The sequence below is a fragment of the Eublepharis macularius genome, chromosome 5 (genome assembly GCF_028583425.1).
Source record: "Eublepharis macularius isolate TG4126 chromosome 5, MPM_Emac_v1.0, whole genome shotgun sequence".
Taxonomy (NCBI): domain Eukaryota; kingdom Metazoa; phylum Chordata; class Lepidosauria; order Squamata; family Eublepharidae; genus Eublepharis; species Eublepharis macularius.
The window spans coordinates 106,205,609-106,223,433 of record NC_072794.1 but is presented as its reverse complement, the minus strand read 5'-3'; the positions used below and the strand labels follow the sequence as shown (position 1 = coordinate 106,223,433).

The following is a 17,825-nucleotide window of genomic DNA, read 5'->3' as shown; positions in this document are numbered from 1 at the left end:
TGCATCATCCCAGTCATTAAAATCATGTCCTCTGGTTCCAAGTGTGAAGGATGTGTTGGAACTCAAAGTTCCTTCTGCCTGGGACTTAGAGGGCATCATTTTGTCTCATCCTGTACATGTATGGGCAGATATGACACAACAGGAGATGGATCACTGTTTTCTCATTTGTTGTCTCTATTTTGCTGTTTTTTGTATATTCTCTCTATTGTTTGCAAACTAAAATATATTAGTTACACTGCGGAAGTCTTTTGTCTCTTTGTCAACATGTGTGCGTCTTTACTGATGATTCAAAACATGGCTGCAGAAGTCTCTAAACTGAGGGACTTGATGGGCACCTCCCATAGGTAGAGACAGAAGTCTGCAACCAGTTTCCTTCCTCTGAAAATATAGGAAGTACCCCAGCATCAAAACTGATGTCTTCCATCACAAAAAAAACAAAAAAAAAACAAACCTGATGTCTTCCAAGTTCCAGGTAATGGAACTTTTACAGCCGTTCCAGGTTCCAGTCCTGCTCACTTAGAAACTAAATGGTCTTAGTTATGGCTTTCCTGAGCCATTGACTTGACCTTGCTTTAGTAATCAAACAGAGATAGTGTCTTTTGCCTTAGTTTTACAAAAGGAAAAAACAGATTTGGTTTATTGGCAGCCAAAGGTTGAGATTATCTGAGAACAATTTAGAAAATGCCAAGATTAAGTTTAGAGATTTAAATTGTAGTTGATTTATTTTTCTGCCCACAGATTCAGTTGGTCCAACCCAGTCAGATTCAGATTCAGGGTGGGCAAGCTGTGCAAGTTCAAGGTCAGCAGGGCCAGACACAGCAAATCATCATCCAGCAGCCCCAGACTGCAGTTACAGCTGGCCAGACACAGGTAACACCTGCAAGTGTGAAAAGGAGGAGAAAATTTGTAAAAACATTTGAATTACATATATATATATAGTTTTGAAAGGCTTGGGGAAATAATTAACTTACCTAATTGGTCCATATGTATATTGGGGAGAATGTTCAGTTTATCTACTTGGGTTGTATACCTTACACGTTGATTTGCACAATAATCATCCTGTTGCCAAAGTATAAAATTATCTCTGGTGTCATCCTATCCCTCCCCCCTGCCCCCCCCCCCACATTACAATTCCTTTGATTTTGAAATTTGGGTTCACTTTTTTTAGTTGTCAGATCCTTTCAATTTACTGAAGTTTGTTTAGAAATGCATTCAGATCACTAATTCTCTGTGTGATCTTCTACCAATAGTCATGTCATGTGAGGAAGTGGCACTGTAACACTGCATCATGTGGTCAGTTATGCTTCACTTGAAGAGAATTGTATATTATTTTGTATAATTGATCTAATTGATCAAATAAAGAATGAGCAGAGACAGTAACCTGTCACCCAGCTGCTACAGACCGCAATAAATGACCCTCTCTGACCAATGTGTTGTTGCTGTTGTGCACTCGCATACCATAAACATATACCAACCTCCGTCACCTTTCTGCTTGTCAAAGTATCTAATGCATGAACTGTGTATGAGTGCAAATATGCAAAATTACAACTTTTCAAGGAAACAAACAATTTCCTAGAGATGAAAAAACAGATTTTAATTGGGGCAGTGAGGGACTAAAATAAAATGAAATGCTCAGCAGTGCTGGTCTGAGCACAACTATTCAAGAAATGCAAATACTTTTTAGAGCTGTTCTCAGAATACTAGAAAATTGCAAGGTACACTTCTGTATAGCTTAGTGTTTTGTCTAACGGGATCTTTTTGTGCTCCTCAGACCCAGCCGCAAATTGCTGTTCAAGGGCAGCAAGTGGCACAAACAGCAGAGGGCCAGACAATTGTCTATCAACCAGTTAATGCTGATGGAACAATTCTTCAACAAGGTAGGAGTTCTACATGCCATAGAATAGGATGTCAAAATAGAACTGACCATTTTCAAAACAATGTGCACTGTTTGCTTTTTGCCTATAGACACAAAGGTAATTAAAATTGATAATGATGCACTGATACATTGATAGTGTCATTTGTATGGCACTGGAGGACTCTGTGTACGCATTGTGGGGTGTGTTGTGTTTATGTGGTTTCTCACAAGTGCCACTTTACTAAAATACTACAGCCTTTCTCTTTCTAAAACTGAGAAATCTTAAGTTTTCTGAAAAAAGCAAAGGTTGCATTAAATTGGATGTGTGTGTGCATTTCACCTGTCAGTCATATATTGCTTACTCCCTTATAAATTCCCGTTTCTATAACAACATAAAATCTTTTTCACAGGCCATGATGAGACAGGTGAATGGATTTCTGTTGGAACTTCTAGCTTAAAAAAAAACCCCACCTAGTTGCAAAATGTTATCGAGTAGAGATTGGGAAAAGGGCAACACATCAAGGGATAAATTTGCCTCTGTGACCTTTGCCCCTTTTTTAATTGGCAGCGGGGGTGGGGGGGTTGGTGGTTGACTGGATCCCAGGAAGACAACAGATGCCTCCTTGAGAAAGAGAATGGTTACCCCAGGCTTGACCCAGGCAGTGGTGCATTCTGAAAAAAATTTACTCTGGACCTAGGAGATTTGAATAACTATTGTCCAGTCTCACATTTACAGAGCAATCCTAAGAAGAGTGACTCCAGTCTAAGCCCATTGAAATCAATGAGCTTAGATTGGAGTAACTCTTCTTAGGATTGCTCTGTTAGTATTCTTCAGCAACGTGATTGAATGAGCAGCAGCTGATAACTTCAAAGATTCTTGGATTAAGTGAATTGTTTAGATCCTTTGCAATCTGGTTTCAAGCCGAGGGGACTGAAATGGCTTTGGTCATCCTAGTGGTCATCCTAGTGCTCTGGGAGATGGGACGAATTGAGTGCAACTGTGTTGGTCCTTCTGGGCCTCTCAGTGGCTGTCGGCACTATTAAATCATGGTATCTTTCTGGACCACCTTTCGGGGTGCAGTAGTTTGGGTCCTACCTCGAAGGTAGGTTTCAGCAGGTGGTGTTGGGAGCCCCTTGGCCACTGGCCTGTGGGGTGCCACAAGTTTCCATATTGTCCCCCATGCTTTTTAACATCTACATGAAACTGCTAGATGTGGTCAGCTGGAGATTTAGGCTGGGTTGTCACTAGTAGGCAAATGACACAGCTCAATCTTGCAGTTTCAGCACATCTCAAGGAGGCTGTGGAAACCTTGAATCAATGACTAGAGGCAGGTGTTGGATGGTTAAGGGCTAACAAGCTGATGCTTAATCCTGAAAGGGCAGAGGTGCTATTGGTGGCTGGAGGAACTAAGTCAGGAATTGAGATGTCTCCTGTTCTGGATGGGATTACACTCCCCCTAAAGGAACAGGTTCGTAGTCTAGTGGTGATGGTGGAGCCAGGCTTCCTGTTGGATAAGTAGGTGACAGTGGTGGCCTGGAGCACCTGCCATCAGCTTTAACTGGTGAGCCAGATGCAGCCATTTCTGGGAAGAAAAAATCTTGCCCTTGTGGTGAATACCCTGGTAACATCTAGATTAGGTTACTGCAGTGTTCCCTGTGTGGGACTGAGTTTTGAAAAGTGTCCAGAAACTACAGTTAGTACTGCAGCCAGGATGTTGACCAGAGGTGGTGGTAGGGACCGTATTACTCGAGTCTGACTTTCAGATTGCTTCTGGAACCCTTAAAGGTACTGGTATTGACCTTTAAATCCCTCTATAGCTTGGGACCAATATACCTTAAGGACCAGCATACCATTTGAACCTACCCAACCATTATGACCACCTTTTAGGCCCCGCTTTGGATGCCCCTGTCATCTAAGGCAAGACGGGCTTTTTCATTCATGGCACCAAAGCTGTGCAACACTAATTGGCCAGGAAGGTGGGATACAGATGTTTTAAATAAAATAAAATGTATTTAGTTACTTCATTTATACCCTGGCTTTCTCTTTAATGTTTTCATTATGCCTCTTTTTTGTCGGGGGTGGTGATTGGAGTTTTTGTGTAAGTACCGATCAGTGTGAGTTGGTTTCCTGTAGACGTCAGGAACTACGTCAAGAACGTCAGGAACTATGTCAGGAACGTCAGGAACTACAATGCCAAGACCACGGCAATACAGCCCGGAAAACCCACAACAACCATCGTTCTCCGGCCGTGAAAGGCTTTGACAATAAATCCAAATTCTACTTACTGTGCCAAAGAGTCACAGAAAGCACTGTAAACTCGGTCCTTGACCAATGAAGGGTATTGCTACCCCACCCGACTCTTTTCTATGATGACTTCTAAGGTTTCATCAGACACTGCTCGCTGGCTTTCCAATTTATCCACAGCCATACAGGGTAAAAAAAAGCTCTAAAAAACAAAAGCTGGGAATCACTAAGAGGTGATAGTTTCAAGATGCAAGGCAATTGTAGAATTTCAAGTTGCAGCCTGCAAATAAATGAAAGTATACATTTGGTCTTAGTTCCATTTTACTTTATTGAGACTAAATTATTCTAAGCAGTTTGTGGATTGTGCTGTCCACTAATCTTAATGATCTATGTCAGAAATTAACTTCTGGTAGCAGAGTGTGTATATCTTGCTTTATCCTGTGGCCAGTAGTGAGAACAAGCCAGGTGTAAATGCCAACAGCCTTCCCCCATAGTTTGTCCTTGTCCTGTCTAAATCGCGGGTCCTCATCACATCTTGTAGGTGTTCCATAAATTATGAATTGTGTGAATAAGGAATTTGTCATGAATCTACTGCTGATGAATTTACTTGCAAGATCTGAGGTCCAAGTGTTGTGAGAGAGGGAGAAAAAGTTTTCTGCTTCATTCACATGATTCATATCCTAATAACAATAACTGCATTTATATACCATTCTTCTGGACAGATCAGTGCCTGCTCAGAGTGGTGAACAATACAGTTGAGGAGATGGGGCTGAGAAGAGTGGCTTATCCAAGCCCCCCTACTGAGCTCCTTCATATTTTTCTGAATTGAAAAGCTCCAAATACTGTCATAGGGAAGGTGCTCCTATTCATCATCATTTTAACTTGGCCTTTTCTGCATGTTTCTGCCTTGAAATGGGGGCACCTAGTTCTGGTCACCTTAATGTATGTAGTCACATTATAGATGTATGATACTAGCAGTGTTATTTTCAGTTCCTTTCCTGATAATCCCTAAAATGATGTTTTGTCTTTTTCACTACTTCTGCACAGCTAATTGCAATTTTTGTTGAGCTATCCACCATGACCTCAAGATCTCTTGGAAAGTTACCACCAGTTCAGATCCCATTGATGTAAATGTAATGTTAGGAACATTTCCCTGTATATACTACTTTGCACTTATGTACACTGATTCTCACCTGCCATTACAGCAACTATGAAGAGGTGTTTTAGGACATTTTGACAGTCTAAATGGATTTTTACCGTTCTGAATAAGTTGGCATCATCCACAAATTAGCTGCCTTGCTCATCACCCTGGCTCCAAATCGTTTATAAATAAGTTAGGCAGTGCTGGCTCTTGGGGGAATTCCAGTGGTTACTTCCCCACATAAGGAGTGCAAATGTCCCTGACCTGGCCAAATGAAATCCATGAGCAAATGAAAAAACTTTCATCTTGATGAGTTGCCTTCCTTGGACTTTTAAGTTTTTGGGGGGGAAGATCTAAATACATTTATTCCATGATAGTTTAATATAACATCTTTGTGTCCATTCTGTGCGTGATCAGGCACTTTATATTAATTTGTCATACTTATGAAGTGCTTTATATGAAATATGCCACTGAAGAAGGCCCTTGGGCCAAAACGCCTTTGATTCTAGTTCTGTACATATAGAGAACAATATACAATAATACCTGTATATTTGAACATTGGCTATTTGAATATACAGTGGTAGGTTACTAATATGTTAGACTACTGTTACTGTTTTTAGTTATTTATTTTTTCACTTCTATTTGATTAAATTATATACTGGTCTTGTAACTGAAAGCAATACAAATCAATACATTTTAATTTATTATTTTGTTACAACCTCTTTGATTACCCTTCTTTTGTGGAGTTGTTTCCCCCCTTTTTTGTTTTCTTAGTGCCTACTTCCTTCTGCAATAAAAACTGCCTGTTGCTCTTGCCCATTTAATATATAAACACATGAAGCTAAACCACTGGCTTATGCAGCTAAGAACTACAGGCTCTCTAGAGTTTCATGAAGAAAAAGGTCTCTTTCCCATCATCTATTTCTTGGAGTTTTATTAATTGGAAATGCCAGGGATTGAACCTGGCCCTTCCAGATGCAAAGCACGTGCTCTTCTGCTAATATGTGGCCCCTCCCCTCCCAGTCTATAAGAGCACTGATGTTGTGTGGACATTGAAGAACAATTGGTTTTCACAACTTGGATGTGAATCTAATTATTTATATCTATTTCTAAAAAAAATCTTTTATCTCTGGATGTATTTCAGAGTTGAATGAATAAAATCTGAAGTGGGACTAATTGTGTTCCCTTCATCTTTTGTGTATTTTGTTTGTTTGTTTGTTAAAGTTACAGTCCCTGTTACAGGCATGATCACCATCCCAGCAGCCAGTTTGGCAGGAGCCCAGATAGTTCAGACTGGAGCCAACACCAACACGACCAGCAGTGGACAGGGGACAGTAACTGTGACGCTACCTGTTGCTGGAAATGTGGTCAATTCAGGTGGAATGGTGATGGTGCGTACTGAATTTTATCTTGTACCCCACCCTAGGTTTTATTTACAGAATAAATCATTACTTGTTCACTCTGGTAACTTGTGGGAAGAGTCCATTTTGTTCATAGATAGCAGTAGGTGTTGAGGAAATTTATTTACATAATTTATAAACTGCCTTTTTTCTACAACAGATCAAAGGCAGGTCGACTTTTCTGTCTTGTTGTAATTTGTATTTGGAATTGCATTAAATCTGGTACGATAAATGCTCAGATTGTGTGCTTTTCTGCCAAGCTTTTATTTTCGATGTTGAAGAAACTCATAACTGCAAGACTGTTTTTCAGTAGACATGCTTAGAGGTTTGATTTCTAGGAGCCACATGTGTTTAAAACTGCTTTCTGTTTTCAGCTTTAATACATTAATGTAACAGAACTGTTTCCATGCCTTGACACAGATGGTTCCAGGGACTGGATCTGTGCCAGCTATCCAGAGGATACCTTTACCTGGAGCAGAGATGCTTGAAGAGGAGCCCCTGTATGTAAATGCTAAGCAGTACCACCGGATTCTGAAGAGGCGGCAAGCAAGGGCCAAGCTGGAAGCTGAAGGGAAAATCCCTAAGGAGAGGAGGGTAAGATTATAATCTTATGTACATGAAAAGCAGAATAAGATGTACATGTGTCCTCACAACTACCATTTATAATTGTTGACTCATCCACTTGAAACTATAAAGGATAATGTTTGTTAATTGCAGGAAGTCTGTGGCCTGGTGTGGTGTGGTGTTGGACTAGGATCTGGGAGGCCCAGGTTCAAATCTCCACCTTTTTATGGAAGCTCACTGACTTGGCCAGTCACACAGCCTCAGCCTATCTACCTCATAGGGTTGTTGTGAGGATAAAATGGAGAATAGGAGAATGCAAGTCACTTTGGGTCCCCATTGGAGAGAAAGGCAGGGTATAAATTATAAATAAACAAAATAAAAAGGGAAGTACAGGTGTAAATAAAAAGCATATGGCATTTCAACAAGGATGAAAATCATTATATGAGGCATTAGATGGGTGGGAGTTGGATGCAACAGTTTGTCAGTGGAAGACATTTAGGGATGCCAATAATTTCTGTTGTTCTCTGCCCTCCTAGTCCTTTCCAGCCCCTGGAAAGTTGGTTCCTAGGGTCGCATAGAGGAAGAACCAGGAAAGGATTTTGTCGTCTCTTTTCTTCATTCCTTTACCGGCTCCCTGCTCTCTCAGTCAGTACATCTCTGCTTAAAATCTTGCATTCCCTCTCCTTTCATATCTTGTAGCACTCCTCTCTCCATTTGCTATTTTCAGAAAAGAGTAAGCCTTTGTGCACCCCACCTTTAGCCTCTCCCACCTCCTCATCTGAAAAGGTTAAGGACAGTGGTGCAGCAGAAGGAGGCCATTGGAGGGAGTCCACTGAATAGATTGTCCATATAGGTATAAATTCTGCAACCCGAGGCCTCATTTGCCTTTTAAACCTCTCACCTGGTCAATGTGGAGAAGCACATGTGGTAGAAATTATTATTTCTGCCTGTCCACTTGATGCATGGAAAGTGGGTGCATTGGCCACAGAAGAAAAAAATCACAAACTTCAGTGGCCATCTGTATTAAAACAAAGCTCAATGCTTCTGTTAATTTTATTTTTACATTTGAAACATTGGATTATAAATTTTAATGTGATCCTCTTAATCTGGGAGCTGGAAGATTCTCTCCCCTAAACTCTTTAAGTTTCTTTTTTGAAGCCCCTCCCATTGGGAACAGACTATGTAGGCAGTTGTGAAAGCCTCTGCTATGACTAGAGCTGAGACAAAAAACTTTACAAATAGTGGCATACAAGAGTATACTTCACATATATTGGTATACTCACAAAGACTTTCAGGGGGCATCACATTTTTCCCTCCATCAGTTTTTCCTATTTCCCTTCCCTGAAAGCTCCCATAACCTCACACATTTTCCAGCTTCCTTCTCTCCTTCCCACTCTTACAAGTCAACGTACTTTTATCTGCCCATGCTCATCTTCAGCTTCCTTCCTTCCCTCTCCCTGGCAGCCTCTACTGAGAAAAATGTAGCCCAGTTGTACAGGGTCCAGCTGCCGGGCTGGGCTATCTCCCTTTCTCCCATTTTCAGCTATATTTTCTATTTATTTACTTTATTTATGCCCAGCCTCTCTCCCCAATGGAAACCAAAGATAGCTTACCTCATTCTTACTCTTCTATATTATCCTCACAAAAACCCTGTGAGGTAAGTTAGGCTGAGACTGTGAGACTGGCCCAAGGTCACCCTTTGAAGTTCCACAGCAGAATAAGAGTTTGAATCTGGGTCTCCCAGATCCTATTGTGAAACTAATCAGTACACCACACTGGCTTTTGTGAGGTGGCTGTTGTTGAACAGTTGCAAGCAGTCAGACCTGGGTTAGATATGCAAGTTGCCTAGTGGTTGCTGCCAGGCCTAGCCACAAAACATCCTGCCTCAAAGGGAATCCACCATCAAAGGCCAGAACAGCCCTGGAAATGGCCCTGTCCTCCTCCCGCTTTCCTTGTACTGATAGAAACCAAGGCTTGAAGGCTGAGAATACTGTGTGGTTGCCCAGCAATGACCACTGATGGCATTCATGCAACAGGCTCTGCTTCTATTAATTTGGGTGGGTTTTAACCCCCAGTGTTTTTTAATATAGATTTCAGATTTTTGTGCTTACATGGGGCTTTTCCCTGGTTTGTAAACGATCTGTCTTACCTGTCCAGGGTTCTGCTCTCGGGATTTAAGTATCCACAAGTGAGATCATGTTGAAAATCAGATATATTGATAATTTACATGCCTCAGATTTGAAGGCTTCAAGATTATACAGGTGCAGCTCTCTCCTAATTGGTCAAATGAGGCACGCTAAGTAACTTACATGAAATAAATACTTTTAAAAACATTTGTTTACCCCCCAAAATACTCTCCTCCAAGAAGCTTCAACATTAAATGCAAATTAGATACATTTACTACTTGCTACAATGCCAGCCACTCAGATTGAGGAAGCTAATCAGGAACTACAGTGAAAGCTTCTGAGGATGGGGAATGGAGGAGATTGGGGGAAGGGAAAAGGTTTTTTTAAAAACTTCTACACATACCAACTTTCAAATATCACAATCAATAAAAAGTTTAAAAATAAATTTGCCATTTTCTATTTGTTTGGAAAGTTGCTTTTAAAAATGGCTAGAAGTAGGAGTGATACTGCCTTCCTCAGGAAACAAATTGTCAGCTGAGCTTATATTTGAAAACCCTTTCCGAATCTGTGCCTAGAAGTAAACTGCTCTTATATTATTGTGTTGAGAGGCAGAAGACTGCAGTTATTCAGTGACTAAGAGAATGCTCCAAGGTACTTTTTCTACCAACACGCAGCACAGGAATTGAAAACAGGCTTCTAGGTTAAACTATGGTGAGGTCTTAACACGTAGTATTACTTGTTAACATTATATAGTAAATTGCAGAGGATAGCTGTGTTACTCTGTTGTAACAAAAAAGATATCTTGGGCCATCTTAAAGACTAACATTTATTGTAGCACAGATTTTCCTGGTAGGCACAGGCTTCCCTGGCAAGAGCCAAATTTCATCAAATGCATGGAGTGACTGCTGTGTTCACAGATACAGCTATGCAAATAGATATGAAAATGGAAAACTTGTGAACAGGGGTTGAAATGCAAGAGGTACAGTTTGTGATATTTCTAATCAAAACTCAATAGTATGAAGTAAGCATAATGTAGCCGTAGCAATGTTCGTTTGGGTCCTGGTTAATACAGTTAAATCTGTTGTTAAATTCTAATTCAGCAAGTGTTTATACTAAAAAAAATATGTCAGTTGGTTTCACAAAACTTTTTGTTTATAATAAGGAGAACAGTTATAAATCCAGTAAAATGCATCCTGTGGGGAGTCCAGAGGCTAGCCCACAAAAAATAATCTCTCTTTACAGTCTGAAGGACAGAAGCACCGTGGACCATCTCCAGAGTCTGCTGCCCATTATTTTCAGCACCCACACTTCATCTGTACACTCCTGTCCTTTAAAACATAAAGAGATATTATTTTCTGTGGGTGATAGACCTAGCCTCCAAGCCTGCCCTTCTATTGTTCTTCATGTGGGACACTTACTTGTACCTGTCTGCTTGTGACACATGGTAAAATGGATAGCCTCTATTAACATGCCAAAATTAGAGGATCCCTTTCATTCCTTCAATTTTATTGTCCTGTATGCAGAAATACCTGCACGAGTCCCGCCATCGCCATGCCATGGCAAGGAAGCGGGGAGAAGGAGGACGTTTTTTCTCACCAAAAGAAAAGGATAGCCCTCATATGCAGGTAAGCCAAACTTTTTGACATTTTTGTTTAGTAAATGATTATATTCATATGCCTTACTTTTCAACATTCTGGCTAGTTTTCAGCAACAAACATGAAAGAGCTGTCATTTTTGCAGCACTTTTGCTAAGTTTGCACACTTACGAATGCTTGTGATCACTCTTGAATCACATTTTGAGGGAGGACTGGCCCATTAATGAAAAGTTACTTGCAACCATGGAGTGAGGAAGCTTCTTTCAGGAAATGGTATGATGATGGCAGTTGTCCACATTTTTCCAAAATACTTCCCATGAAGTGCTTAAGGGGTTAGGGAGATAGTTACACTTCAAATTATACTCTTAAATAGTATAAAGTACTTGCAGACATAAATACCCTGTGGCTTTTTGTTGTTCATGCAAAATAAATATTTAGTTACCCATTTTACTTGATGAACTCCCACCCTCATGATTTTCCATTTTGGTTCTCATCTATGAAAAAATAAAATTGAACATCTCCAGTCTCAATAATTTCAGTCACTTCAGCATGACATTGCAACACCCAGTTGCTGTCTATACTCAACAAAAGTTACTTTACCACCTCTTAATCATTTCCCTTCAGTTTCATGCTCATCTGCAAGTAAGACAGCCTCTCCTATTGGCCAGCTATGACAGGGTGGGGTTGGGGACATTGCAACTAACTGAACAGGGGAATTGTGGTAGGGCTTCGCCTCTGTATGTGACAGCATTATCCATATAAGGGCAAGGAACATGATTATGGGGACGGAGGGACAAAAAAGTGTAGGATGCAGCTTAGAATCATAGAGTCAGCAACCTTCTAATTATTCCTGGATGAGTTCATTGTTGAATTTATTACAGGTTTTTTTAGATGTTGAAGAATTTCTGCCTTGTCAAGGGAAAGAAATGTAGCCTGAAAATACGAGAAAGTTGTTGAAATTGTCTGAATGTTGAAAACATTAAGTATTTATATTTATTTAACCCTTGAAAAATTATTGGAAAGCCCTTCCTAATGGGACAGTTTACACGTCTTCTGAAATTGCAGTGATGCTTTCTACCTGTTAATAACAGCCACTTGAATATAGGTAATTCAAGATGGGGGCCTGAGCAGAATTTCTGGAGGTATCGCTTCTTGGCCTTTTGGCTAAGATCAAGTGTAGCAGAATTTCTGGAGGTGGTGGAGAGAGAATTATTGTTTCCCTCTGTAATGCAATAGCATGATACAGTTAAGCTCTGGAATTTAATGAGCAGTTTCCTGCTTGTCTACCCTTATCATCAGCAATCTAAAGCCAAGGCACAGTTCCCTCAACTGCTTGAGTCCGGGGCTGAGAAAGAAGTTGCACTTCTAGCCCTGAACCTGAGTAGTACCATGGGGGGGGGGGTGTCATATTTTTACTTTTCTGCATTGGAGAGTTCGAGACGGGGGATTAAGGTTTGAGAATGTGTGCTTTATGGCATGCGTTGCCTTACCCTAATTTTCATCTCTCCCTCTCCCCTTTCTAGATTACTATAAATGTTTAAGAACATTTGTGAACTAGGGTTTAAGGAAGCATTTTTTTGCAAACTAATCCCTGTGCTTTTTCACTTCAAAGTGGTTAGAGTGCTTAAAGCATCCTGGATTGGTTGGGGTGGTGGAGTTGGTATGATCTGTCTAGTCTGTAATGTGCCGCTTTGTGTTGTTGATCTGCCTGATAAGTACATTCCAAAGCTAATGCTATAGCACAAAATCCTCAATCTTGCTGATACTTTTCCCTTATGGTGCATTTTCCTCATCTGGGTCAATCCTACAGCACTAAATCAATTGTGGTGGAAACTGCTGCCAGGTCACTATTTTAAGTTATGTCTTCTGCATCCTTGAGCAAAAACATGGCACAATTACTGTGAACTATCATACCATCTTGTAAGTCCGTTTCTGTATCAACTCTGTTAAGCATTATGAGTAGGAGCATCCATTTTTATGCCGGAAACTGATCATAGACCCTTTATAGAACTCATCTATTCTGAACTTGAGTTTCTTTAGTGCAGAACTTGAGTGTTAGTTTACTACTTCACAAAGTTTGAACAGAGAACAGGGAAAAGACACTTACCCAAGACAATCTCCAATACTGTCTATAAATAGAAATTGCTGTTACTGAATAGTTGTGTGTTTACCTTAAAAGACAGGGATTTTTAGTTTGTGTTTAAATTAAATAATCCCAAGAAGAGACTGCAAGTTACAAAACTATGTTTTTCCCTGTACAGGATCCAACCCAGGCAAATGAAGAAGCAATGACACAGATGATTAGAGTATCCTAACGATCAACTAGAGAACAAAGCATCTGGACAAATACTATATCTCCTGTTTCCTGTCCTACCTATCAGACAAACTTCCAAATGGGAAAATTGCCATATGCACACCCTGTTCTCTTCTTCAGAACAAATTCCACAGTCTCAATAATGATTTGTTTTAGGATTTTAACTGCTGGGGCCTCAGCAGATGGAAACTCCTATGGACTTTGGGTATACTCCTTTCCAATTCAGACCAAGGAGCTGAAAATCTCACTCTCTAGGCCGTTAACATCCTTGACATTAACAGTGGCCCAGCTTGAAACTGCCACTGCCTCAGCAATAACTGGCATGTTGAAATAGGGCTAGCTTTTAAGCCATTTGGAAGCCACGGCTCTTCAATCACATGACTAATATTGGGAGCACCTATAGCTCAGAGGCCTACACTTTAATTTTGTTTCCTTCATGTAGTCATCCTGGTCTCACCTCACAGCCTTGGTCTTCATATTTGCTGACAGCTCACTGTAGCAGCATCTTCTCCAATTGAACTCTGGTGGAACTTAGATACGACACTAAAAGATTTCTTGAAGTATTATCATACATAAATCGTCATCAGTGATCTGTCTCAGACAAACTGTTCTCTGAAAGTACTGGGAAAGTAATAGACTTGAAATGATGTATGCATATTGGGCAGGGGGTGGGGTTGGGCGCTGCACTATGACCTGGAGAATCAAGAGTGGAGAAAATCTGGCTGATGAAGAAGCCAGCAATACGTGTGAGTTGAAATTCTGCTTCAGTGAGCCCGACTGCTTTCCCAAACTGCAGATAGTGATTAATCCCAGATACTTAAACTAGCTGTCCTGTTGACGCTTTTTCAAGATCAGATGAAACACCTGAACCATTGCCCTAACCAAACCATAACTTGTTATATTTTGCTTAATACAAGAGCTAATATGGGAAGACCCTTCAAGCTTTTTATATACTGTTCTTTGTACATTTGGTACTTAACAATTCTGCTGCCTTCATTTTCCATTATGATGAGTTTATCTCTTTTTTAAAAGGGAGCTGCTGCAGATAGGTTATGTTTGCCTTGTAGTTAGTTACGTTAAGGGGCAGGAGAATGCTGTTTGTTTTTGCAGTTAGTTTAGTTTTTGGAGATAGATTGAGATCTTGTCTGGTAAGCATCGTGAAACTGCTTCTCCATCCCCCCCCCCTGATTTCTTCCCTTATTATTATCTACTTAGGTAGTGTTTTATGGTTCATCTGATACTATGTTTTGTTCTGACATATTCACAGTTATATGTTAAGCCTGCATTTCTCATCAGGATTGACAGTGGGATAGAACTGGAGTCAGGCTATCACAGAAAGATGAGAGGTAAACTGTGAAGTGAAAGCAATTGCAAAGCAATTGAGATGCAGAGGGGAAGAAGGGGTCTGGTCATTGACTGCTGAATTTTATAGAAAGGCTATGATCGCATTGGAACAAGTGCCATTGTTTAAAGGTAAAGTGATTCAATGTAGACATTCATCTTCATTTAGAGGGAGGCAACCTTCATCGGCCCTCTTTTTCATTTATTAAAGTGTAAAACAGAATTCAGAAGTAAGGACTTGTGTTTGATACTGGTAAGCCAATAGAAATCACTGAATTAGGGTTTTTTAAGCCAGCTAACCATGATATCTAGCAATGAAAAATGCAGACAAGAATTGGCATTCCTTCAGCCTCAGCTGATTAATGCTTCCATTTCATTTCTTAACAGTGAACTTTTCCCTGCCAAGCCCTGGAACAACTGGCATTTGCCTTCTAACACATGAGAACCATGCCAGGTAAAGCTCTGTGTGTGAAGCAGAGTTTGGGCTGTGCACAGTCATGTGGCGACTTAATGCCCTAGCTTATGTTTTTTGGAAGCAAATAAAGATTTTTTTAAAAATCCTCTTATGTGCCTGTCCATTTTTAAACCGGTATTCCAGCTGCATGTTCCTGAATAGTTTTGTCTGTTTTAAATCTCAAGTCTTTCACTTACTCCGTTTTCATTATTGGTTTCCAGAGTGTCTTGGGCTTCCATTGTGGCAGTTTTAAGTTAGCTACTTCAGCCCTTCTCTACCATTTCTCCTTGTTGTTTTTCACAATAATATCCAGCTTGGAAATTAAGTTAACTGTCTTAGTGAAGGAACAACGAATGCTTTATTTCCTGAGATGGTTCTTCAGCATTGCTGTAAATATTAGAGCATTGGTACAGTCTGAGAAAGTGATGGACATGGAGGGGAGAATATAGTCTGGATTAAAGATGTTTCTCCATTTCTCCCTTTCTGCTATCAGATGGTCTCTGTGAATTGGGAAGTTAAGGGAATCAAGGTTCTCCTAATTCTTTATGTATTTGTAAAATATAACAAGATATTTGCAATTAGCCATCACACTTCCTTTTCCACATTTAAACAACAAAATTGGTCTTTGTGATATCTATGTGTAGATTATGCATAGACGCCTCTTTATTTTTTGGTCTATAGAAAATTTTCTTTAGTTAGGTTTCCTGTAATGGTGTACATATCCTGATAGGATCTATTATATCAGTGGTTTAGACTTCCATGTGTGTAGGTCAACCTTCAGAATAGTTGTTAATATTGAGAACCTCATACTGCAACATGTTGCGAAACCCTCTGTTCCAAGTAAAATACAAAGCAGAAGCAATGCCAAAAGCAAACTGATAGGAAGCGAAAAATCAGACCACCAAGTACTTAATTGGAAGTAGAATACAGCTGTTGTAAGTTTGAGGAGAATATAAATCCTTCTGACCTATAAAGCTTTGGAATACTGAGCGCACTTAAAGAGGTTTGACACTTGTGGGGTGGAGTTGCAACCCCCAAGTAATGCTAAACTTTTTCAAATGTTTTGCATGTAAAAAAATTTTGAGGGATGTGAATGGGGATGGAGGGCATTGATATTTGTGTAATGTAAGACAGTTTGTATATAGTTCAAAAGTTTATAATTTTTTATGCTGCATTTTGAAGTGTATTTTGTCTTTAATAGATACAACTGTAAGTACTGTGTACGCTATCCAACCAATTAAAAGTTTATAAAATGTGCTGTTTGTGTCTAATCTAATTGTTGTTCACATGGAATTGCAGGAATGCTCAGCCGTTTCAGACAATCTGGAAGAAAAACAGTGTAATATTTGTAGGTGGTTAATGCTTCTTTAGAACTACTCTGCAAGCCATGGTAATCTTTTTACCAAATTCAGAAAGGCCTTCTCTTTAGAAACGTGTGCTCTCAATCAGCTTGGCAATTCATACCTGAACTGGTATGCAAGTCAAAATCTCCCAATGTCAATATGCTATGGCAAAACAGAGGAATGTGTGGAGGTTTTTTTGTGTTTTGCTGGTCTAGGCTGTATGGGGTTGCAAAAATGTCCTTTCAGAGCAGCAGCAGCAGCAAGTGGAATGAGAATAGGCAGGACCAGCATCCACACATATCTGTTCTCATGCCAGAGTTGCTTGGGTCTTTATAAGCAACATTTAGGCTACATACGGACACACAAAAAGGCTCACAGCAGTGTGAAAACACTGAATTCAAGCAGGGTTATAAGTTACAGGCTGTCTTTTCAATTGTTGCTATGTCCTCCCTTCTATTGGGAAGCAAAACACCCCACAGTTGTCTGTCTGAGATGTGTAACTTCTGTGTAATTGGCTGCAGGTGGCTCTCATCCCCAGCAGCAGCAAGACGGGCAAATTAATGGGAAGTAAAAGAAATCATCCTGCACTGAGTGCTTTATTTCCCTACTTGCTTGACAAGCCTGCCCCCCCACCCCCAGTACTGCTTCCATCACCTCTTGCTAGGAGTGAAACTGCCCTGCAGCTGAGTACCTAAGATGGGGGCAGCACTACACATTCCTCAAGCACCTAGGTGTTGGATGCTTTGTTTCTCAATAGGGGAAGAAGGAGATGAAGGAGATAATCATGGTGTGTGGTCAGCCAGTGGCTGTAGCATGTTCTGACTTTCAATTCACTGACATGCTACCACCACACAGGCATTAAGAAGAACTCAAAAGTGCATTCATAACATTTGAAACTCTTGTTAACTAGCATCTATATGCAGCCATATAAAAACGAACTGGGTGTCTTGTTCTGTATCCTGAGCTCAGGTTTCTCACCTTTAAAACATGTCAAAAGGATTGCCAGAGGAGGTAAGTGCAAGGCTGTCTTTCTCCCTAGGCTTTCATTCATGCGAGTTGTGTGTACTAGCTGTTGGATGGATTAATGTGATACTGGCTGGATTTTCCATGATGTTTGAAATGCATGTTTGCTGTAAACTCTGTTGAATCTGTCTGGGGACAGGTAAAATATTTTAAATTTTAAAACAAACAGGCAATTGTCCTCCGTTTCCATGCCACATGGCAACATTTTCCACTCAAGCTATGTTGGTAGCTGTGTCTTACATAACTGAACTTCTCCAGACTGGATGGGGGCTTGCATGTCTACTCCCTAGATTTAAAAAAATCCTTATATAAGAGAAATGTCATATCAAAGAAAAGGATTCTGTGAGCAGGGAGATTTGAGGAAAGGTTTGAAATATGAAATTCCCACATGGAGTGTGGAGTGGTACAGTGCATCAAGACCTAT

At 40.3% G+C, this 17,825-nt stretch overlaps 1 protein-coding gene across 3 annotated transcripts in view; it reads left to right on the top strand.

The window, feature by feature from the left end:
- NFYA (nuclear transcription factor Y subunit alpha) overlaps positions 1–16,292 on the top strand; it is a 38,015-nt gene extending 21,723 nt beyond the window's left edge. For 2 of the 3 annotated variants that reach the window (XM_054980998.1, XM_054980997.1), the window contains 6 exons: positions 739–870; positions 1,772–1,877; positions 6,466–6,632; positions 7,062–7,235; positions 10,855–10,956; positions 13,188–16,292. In XM_054980998.1, the coding sequence (XP_054836973.1) occupies positions 739–870; positions 1,772–1,877; positions 6,466–6,632; positions 7,062–7,235; positions 10,855–10,956; positions 13,188–13,241 (735 nt within the window). In that variant the 3' untranslated portion in view covers positions 13,242–16,292. The remainder of the gene's footprint in view (positions 1–738; positions 871–1,771; positions 1,878–6,465; positions 6,633–7,061; positions 7,236–10,854; positions 10,957–13,187) is intronic. The other variant, XM_054980999.1, reaches the window with a different exon arrangement.
- The last annotated feature ends 1,533 nt before the right edge of the window (positions 16,293–17,825 follow it).